This window comes from Molothrus aeneus, chromosome 10 (genome assembly GCF_037042795.1).
Source record: "Molothrus aeneus isolate 106 chromosome 10, BPBGC_Maene_1.0, whole genome shotgun sequence".
NCBI classification, from domain to species: domain Eukaryota; kingdom Metazoa; phylum Chordata; class Aves; order Passeriformes; family Icteridae; genus Molothrus; species Molothrus aeneus.
The window spans coordinates 16,745,038-16,753,220 of NC_089655.1; the positions used below are offsets into that span (position 1 = coordinate 16,745,038).

Consider the following 8,183-nt stretch of genomic DNA (forward strand, 5'->3'; position numbering starts at 1 on the left):
CCCAACCTGAACACTGTGTGTGTCCTGGGGAGGGTGATGCCCACCCAGGGAATGGTTGTTGTTGGATGTCCTGAGTGTGGTGGACCCTAGCTGTGGCCAGAAGGGGTGTGGTGGCACCGGCCCTGCTACCCCTGTGGGCTGGGCACTTGGGGCAGGATGGGCTGGGGAAGGAGTTGTTCCCCCCAGCATGGCACCATCCCCTGCAGACCCACTGCAGTTCGCAGAGATGCCATCAGTGCCCACATTTCTCCCCTGCCCCCATTATCCCCCATTCGGCCCCACAGTGTCCCCCCAGCACTCCCCATCCCGCAGTGCAAGGCAGGGGGCCCAGAGAGGTGTCTCCTTCCCCAGCTCAGCAGTGGCATGCCAGGGCTCTGGTTTCAGGGGACACCTCTGACGTCCCCCCACCGGCAGTGGCCCAGGACAGCTGTCACATCCTCTCCACTGAGCCAGGAATCTCACCACACCCCCACGCCCCCATCCCCCCCTCCCCGTGACCGTCCTACACAGGGGCTGGAAGGATTTGAACCCCCGGGGGGGCATCACTCCCCAGGCTGATGTGATGGGACTTGCCTGCCCCTTCCCCACCCTGTGTTCTGGGGGCAGCCTCTGCCATGGCAGGGACAGGATGTGCTGGCAGGGGGGCACCCCTTTCCCATAACCTGCAAGGAGATGCACCCCTTTATGGGAGACATGGGGAACCCACGGCACAGAGCTCATTTTACCCCTTGCTCCAGTCCCAACCTCTCCGGCACAAAATTCCAGAGGAGCTTCCCAGCTTCTGGCATGGCCCCACCAGCGGGGGCAGTGGGTGCTCACCCGTCCCTCCCGGGCCCCCGTGGCTGTTGGGAACAGCTGACGGTGGCAGGGGACAGCTGTCCTGTCCCAGCGGGCGCCAGGACAGCGGGGCCAGAGCGCGTCGGCGCAGGCGGCCGAGCGGAGCCGCAGCCCCTGCGCCCACGGCACCGCCATGCGTGGCCACGGCCTCCTGCTCGTCCTCTGCACCCTGGCAGGTAAGAGCTGCCCGGCCAGGGAGAGGCCTGGAGGGCACCTGACCACCCCCCACCTTTGCACTTGGGGTTTGTCACCCCTGGGAGTCCAGCGCCAGGCTGGCACCGGGCTGTCCCTGTGCTGGCAGCCCTCTGCCCCCGTGTCCTGCCCTGGAGAGGTGCCCAGGTGAGCCGGGTCAGGGCGGGCCGGGCACGCAGCCCCTGCCGGGACTGTCGGGATCGCGGAGCAGAGCGCACGCAGCCGCAGCAGCGCACGGCTGGGCATCCCTTTCCCATGCACCCACCCACCCCTGTGCCTCCCCCTCAACACATCAGGTCTAGGGGCCATCAGTGACCCCACTGCCTTCCCCCGGGGTGTTACATGGCGTGTGCCCTCCCAGGTGTGAGCTGCAGGAACCAGGAGGAAAAGCTGTTCCAGGACCTCATGTCCAACTACAATCCACAACTGCGCCCGGCCCGGGGGGATGAGATCATCGATGTCTCCCTCAAGCTCACCCTCACCAACCTCATCTCCCTGGTGAGAGACCCCCCCGGGGGTGGGGAGGGGGGAATTTGCCCCCACTTGTGGGGCAGAAGGCAGGGCACTAAAGCCATCTCCCTCATTCCTTCCCTACCAGAATGAACGGGAGGAGACCCTCACCACCAATGTCTGGATCGAGATGGTGAGACCCCTCCCCTCTAGGCAGGATCATGCCCAGTTATGTTTGCATGTCAGGGTGGCACCCCATGAGGGGCTGGCACTGTAACCTGCACCCTCTTTTGTGGGCACCCCCAAATGAGCCCATTTTGTGGGCAGCATAGCACAGGCAGCTCACAATCCCTTTCATCTTGGGGGGCTGCATGACCCCTCCTCCTCATCTCTCCTCCTCCCAGCAATGGTCTGATTATCGCCTGAGCTGGGACCCTGAGAAATACGACAACATCCAGCTGCTGCGGGTGCCCTCCACCATGGTCTGGCTGCCAGACATTGTCCTGGAGAACAAGTAGGTGACAGGGCAATGGGGACATGTCCGCACATAGGGCTGGCAGCTGCCCCCCAGGCATAGTTTGGGGCTGAGCCCATTTTTTTCCCCCCAGCATCGATGGGACATTTGAAATCACCCTCTACACCAACGTGTTGGTGTCCCCTGATGGCAGCATCTACTGGCTGCCCCCGGCCATCTACCGCAGCGTCTGCGTCATCCACGTCACCTACTTCCCCTTCGACTGGCAGAACTGCACCATGGTCTTCCAGTGAGCATGGGCACCATGACAGCTCCTCCTGGGACACAGGGATTAACATGGGATGCACTTTGCTCCTGGGGAGATAAATGCCACCTGCCTATCCCCTGCCACTTAGCAGGAGGCACCACGGACAAGCCAAGCACCCCAAGGAAGAGCTGGAGGTGCCACACTGGCACCCCTTGCCCATCCAGCTTGCTACATGCCAGCCTGTGCGCCCACCTTGTCTCTCCCCAGGTCTCAGACGTACAGTGCCAATGAAATCAACCTGCTGCTGACAGTGGAGGATGGCCAGACTGTGGAGTGGATCATTATCGACCCCGAGGCTTTCACAGGTAACACTGCAGGCACAGCCATGGCACAAGAGTGTCCCACCACAGGGGATATCCAGCAGGTCTGCTGCTACATTGCTGGCTGCCAAAAGCAGGGCTTCAGGGACTATTAGCAGCTCCCACCATTACATGGGCACTTAAGTTATTAGTGGAAGCGGGAGTGTGGGAGAGATTTGTTTTTCTAACCCCCCCAGCTCGGGGCTCTTGCAGCCTGGCAGCTGCTGCCGGAGAGCACCGCTCCTGCAAGCTTGATTGATGCTGGGGACGTAGCTGTCATGGCCAAACAATGACGTTTTCCATCACATTTTAATTGCATATTGAAGGAACAAAATGCTTTTCGGGCAGCGAGATTTATTTTTTCATTACCGGCCTGAGTTGCGATCCTGACTGGGAAAAAATCTATCGCTCCTGCGGAGAGCGTGAGCAAGCAGTGCGCTGTCACCCATGTCATGCTTGGCTTCCCTCTGTGGCACTGTGGGAGATGGAGGCACCCCAGCCCTACAGCTGTAGCCTGGGAGCCCCCAAGGGGTTAAAGATGCCCCATATCTGCCCATGTGCCCCATCCAACTGCATTTTCGGGTATTTTGCCCAGGCACCCTGGCACATTCCACAGTGCTCATCTCCCTCACAAGCGGCTCTAGCACTGTGTACAGCCTGGGTGCCCTGTGGGGTCCATGCCAATCACCAGTCCCCCCCTTCCTCCCTGGACTGGGGGGCTGGAGGCCCAGCACTCTGTGGGGACAGTGGGATTCACCTGGCACCATCACGATGCAGAGAACGGCGAATGGGCCATCAAGCACCGCCCCGCTCGGAAGATCATCAACTCGGAGCACTTCACCCCAGATGACATCCAGTACCAGCAGGTCATCTTCTACCTCATCATCCAGCGCAAGCCACTCTTCTACGTCATCAACATCATTGTGCCCTGTGTCCTCATCTCTGCCATGGGTGTGCTCGTCTACTTCCTGCCCGCCAAAGGTACAGTGGGACTGTGCCCACTGCGGGCATGGGGATGTGCAAGGGGACAGCAACACTCCAGGAAGGGCTCCTCATCCCCTCTGTGCTTGGGGACCATCAGGATCATCTCTCACCCACTCCTGTAGTATTTGGACTGGGAGGAGTGTGTAAATTTCTAGGTATCCCATAGTTAATGCCTCAAGGCAGGGCTTGTCTAATTCAGCTTTTGGGTGGGGGTTTTTTGCCTTAGGAGGGCAATGTCCACAGCACTACCTTCTGCCAAACTCTGCCTTTCCCCCTCCTTGGCAGCGGGTGGGCAGAAATGCACCGTCTCCATCAATGTTCTCCTGGCCCAGACTGTCTTCCTCTTCCTCATTGCCCAGAAGGTGCCTGAGACCTCCCAGGCCGTGCCTCTCATCGGGAAGTAAGTGACACATTGGGATAGGGGTGCCAGCCCTCTTGTCACACTGTGCCAGCAGGATCTCAGGTGCTGTGGAGCAGACAGTGCCCAGGGTACAGAAATAACCCTCAGCCCAGATGGGGCTGACACAGGGCTACCACTTGCCCATGTTTCACTGCCTGTCACCAGCTTCCACCAGCAGGAGGGCACAGAGAAGGACCTTGCACGACCATGGCTTGTGACCCAGCAGCCCTACTGAGGCTCTGTGCCCCCTCCCCAGATACCTGACCTTCCTCATGGTGGTGACAGTGGTGATTGTGGTGAATGCTGTCATTGTCCTCAACGTCTCCCTGAGAACGCCCAACACTCACTCCATGTCCCAGAGAGTGCGCCAGGTACCTGCCACCATCCCCCTACCCTTTAAACAGGGGGAATGAGATGGGTATTTGGGGATCAAGGCCATGTCCCTTGCAGAGTAAGGTGGAAGGCATGCCTTCCTCTGAGTGCAAGTCCTGGCACAAAGAGAAGGCCCCAGATGTCCCCAGTGGACCAGACTGTACCACCAAGCCACTCCCAACACTGGGGAGCAGTGCCAACAGCCCAACAGCACCATGCCCCAAACAATGCCAGGGAAACCAGTCACACCCATTGGGTGCTCTGGCCGGTGTGAGGGGGACAGATCCCCACAGGTGACACTGTGCCCAGGTGTTCCTGCACCTCCTGCCCCGCTACCTGGGCATGGCCGTGCCAGAGGAGACCCCGGGGCCTCCACGAGCCATCCGCAGACGCAGCTCCCTGGGGCTCATGGTGAAAGCTGATGAGTACATGCTCTGGAAAGCCAGGACCGAGCTGCTCTTTGAGAAGCAGAAGGAAAGAGATGGGCTGATGAAAACCGTGCTGGAGAAGATTGGTGAGTGACCCCGGGGGGTTGGCACCTCCCTGTGAAGTTGGGCTTTGTGCCAGGTGGCTGAGCGCTTGCTGGTGCCCGCTGTGCTGGCTCTGCTACTCACAGGACGTGGTCTGGAGAGTGGCAGCACCCAGGACTTCTGCCAGAGCCTGGAGGAGGCAGGTCCTGAGATCCGCGCCTGCGTGGATGCCTGCAACTACATCGCCAACGCCACACGGGAGCAGAACGACTTCAGCAGCGTGAGTCAGGGCTGGGGGTAGAGGGATTTGCATGGGGGGACAGTGGGCACAGCCCTCACCCTTCTTGTGCCTGGCAGGAGAGCGAAGAGTGGATGATGGTGGGACAGGTGATCGACCGTGTCTGCTTCTTCATCATGGCCTCTCTCTTTGTGTGTGGCACTGTTGGAATCTTCCTCGTGGCTCACTTCAACCAGGCACCTGCCCTGCCCTTCCCTGGGGACCCCAAGCAGTACCTGCCCCAGTGATGCTCACAGGTGCCCACCAGCCAAGTGGTGGAGATGGGGGAAGGAGGAACATGGCGTGCTCATGCTGTGCTGAATGTGGAAATAAAGCCCCCAAGTCTTGCAAGTCTCCATGGCATCTCTGCTCCATGCCCACCCACCTCAGAGGCTGGATGTGCACCCTGTGCAGGCTGGCCACACACCTCTAAGCCTGCACAGTCCTGTGGGATGAGCATGGGGAAACTGGAGTAGAGTCAGACATCTAACAGGCCATGCAGCAGTGCTGGCAGCAACGTCACATCACCCCACCGCAAATTTACAAATTCCAGCCCAGGACAAATGGGAATACTGTCATCCCTCTCATGGCAGTGGGGCAGGAATCACAGCTACAGCTGCCCATTCTAGGGCAACAATGGAGCTATGGATGGGATTGGTGGCAGCTAATTCTTCCCTCAATTTATGCCCTGACTGTGGGTCTTGGGGACAGCTGAGGTGCTGTCCCTTGATCCCTAGCAAGCAGCTTGAGGTGGAAAGACTGGGCCACCAGGCCCCCAAACACCCTCAGGGATGTGTGCCCTGTGGCATCCATCCTGCTGGGAGCATCAGCACAACTCCCTCCCCCACCAGCCTTCCTTGCCCTATAGGATCATCTCTGTCAAGCACAGCCCCTTCCCCCATCCTAGCAGTGCTGCATCCCCCTGTGCCCCTCAGTGACCTCTGGGGCCCCCTGGCTTTGTCCCTGCTGGCAGGGGAGATGAGAGGGGTCAGCTTGGGAATGGTGGCAAGCAGCATCTGCTCCTCTGTGATCCAGCTCATGTCACCTGCGCCTGGCTCCAGGACATGCATCAGCCTCACAGTCCCAGCACCGGCTGCCTCTGCTGCTGCTGGGAGAAAACCAGTTGGTGACTGCCCACAACTGCCCCTGGCACTGCCTGACAGGGGTGAGGGCACTGTGGGCATCGATGGGGGAGGGAGGAAAACACACAGCAGCTGAGACATCCCTTCTTGGGCCTTTGCAGCCTGGTCACAGCCCGAAACCACTCGGGGCTGTGCCAGCCAGCCGCTGCTTTCTACAAGGTGACTTTTCCTTCTCCAGGGCCAGGTACTGTCACCTACTTCTTACCACTCCAGGGATGCTGCTTCTTCCAGTGAGCTCAGGCTCAGCATGTCCATAAAGTACAAGTGGGAATGGATGAGCTCTTCCAGCCTGCTAGGAGCACGTACCTGAGATCACACTCTCCACCCTCTCCAAGCAATGGTTTTATGAGCTCTCAGGAGAGCTCTGTGGTATATCATTCCAGAGACAAGAACAAAAGCAAGAGCTGTATGTCACAGATCTTGGGCAGCAGATGTGCCTTGCAGGATCTGGTGGGGGAACACCTGTAGGTCCCTCTGAGGTTATGGGGGGAGTGCAGTGAGAGGAAAACTTCCTCAGCCCAGTATCAGCCTCCTGTGTCCACACCCCATCAAGAAGCACTAAGACAAAGCAATATCTCCCCTCCACAGAGAGAATTCCTTTCTCTCTGTTGGCTGGGAAGAGCCATCAGCCCCCATCAGACCAACTGTAGCCAAAGTCACCCAGGGCCCATGAGCCCACCACAGTTCAGCATCCCCTTAGGAAAGAAGAACTCAAGGGAATGCTCTCTTTTGAGCTCCAGGGTTCAAAGATCTTCCAGTTTCCCCAAAGGCTACTTTGCAGGGATTTAAAGATGAAGGGTGTTCAAAGCCTTTGGGATAACGAAAACAGGAAAGGTCTTGACTCACTGCAGATTTGGTGCTCCCATGGCTAGAGGCTTCCTTCCTGAATGAAGAGGATCTGAAACCTTTATCTAGAGCTCAACAGAAGCTCTTTCCCTTCCCAAACAACCTCATACCGGTGTTTTCACCATTCTCATTAGCAGGATGCAGAGGACCACAAACCAAAAGTCCAGCTCAAAAACCAGTCTAGCTCCATCCCCCTCCAGGCTATAGAAGGCCCCTGGCTTGGCACTGATCAACCACTGCTTTTTTCCTGACCTCAGGAAAAGTAGCCTTAAAGAGGACAAACTCCACAACTGGCCAGCGCACTCTCTTCAAGGCTGAGCAAGAGGAACCTCTGCTGAGTTCCTCTAAATCTCAACCACGGGGGCAGTGGGAGGAGAGGAACAGCCTCCCTGGGAAGGGCTCTTCCACAGCTCACTCACAAAGCGCATTTGAGGGCGAGCACAGCAGGACCACAGCATTTTCAGATTTAATAGCAAGCCTGCACTCATCAGCACCAGCTTGGACAAGGGGCATCAGAGGCAAGAAGTGGGCGAGAACATGAAATAACAGAGGTGGACGTGACGCACAGCTGGGCACAACAACAGGATAAAGCCCTAAGTGATGTCATCTGCAAAAAGCTAAATGTGCTGAGAATAAAAGGAACCTGCAGCTAATGTTTCAGCCCTGCCTTGTAAGGCTATTTTTGCTTAGATTGCCAAAATGCAATTACAACTAAATCCCGCCTAACAAATACTGGAGAGCAGCAGGGGAGAGTTGTATTTAAAAGGAATCTTAAGTAGCAGCCATAGTAGTACCTGCCCGCAGCAGGGAAAACAAATTGTGTCTGGAAAAGAGCATTTGGTTGAGAGCTGGTGACAAGCGCCAAAAGCAGGAACAGGACCATGGGTCTCAAGAAACACAGAGAGGGATGCCACTACAGCTTGGGGACCAGCCCTGCTCCCTGCCCAGCCAGGTGCTAACTGCCTGACCATGGGGAGCACTTAGTCATTGCTGTCAGTGCAAGGAATGTCCCTAGAGACAGCCTAGAACTGACACTCTCAACGAAGAAAACAAACCCTTCAGAAGACTGAATATTTTAAACTCTCTTCTCTGCCAGTCTTGGCTGCTTTCAATCTAGACTTCAATAGTAAGA

The 8,183-nt window shown here is 57.6% G+C and overlaps 1 protein-coding gene across 1 annotated transcript; it reads left to right on the forward strand.

Moving 5' to 3' along the window:
• The first annotated feature begins 955 nt into the window (after positions 1–955).
• Positions 956–5,311, forward strand: CHRNG (cholinergic receptor nicotinic gamma subunit). The gene is made up of 12 exons (XM_066556723.1): positions 956–1,013; positions 1,391–1,527; positions 1,628–1,672; positions 1,884–1,993; positions 2,088–2,243; positions 2,469–2,566; positions 3,338–3,541; positions 3,830–3,944; positions 4,201–4,315; positions 4,626–4,830; positions 4,933–5,066; positions 5,144–5,311. The coding sequence occupies exons 1-12, from the start codon at positions 971–973 to the stop codon at positions 5,309–5,311; spliced, it is 1,530 nt and encodes a 509-aa protein (XP_066412820.1). The 5' UTR covers positions 956–970.
• Positions 5,312–8,183: the final 2,872 nt, after the last annotated feature.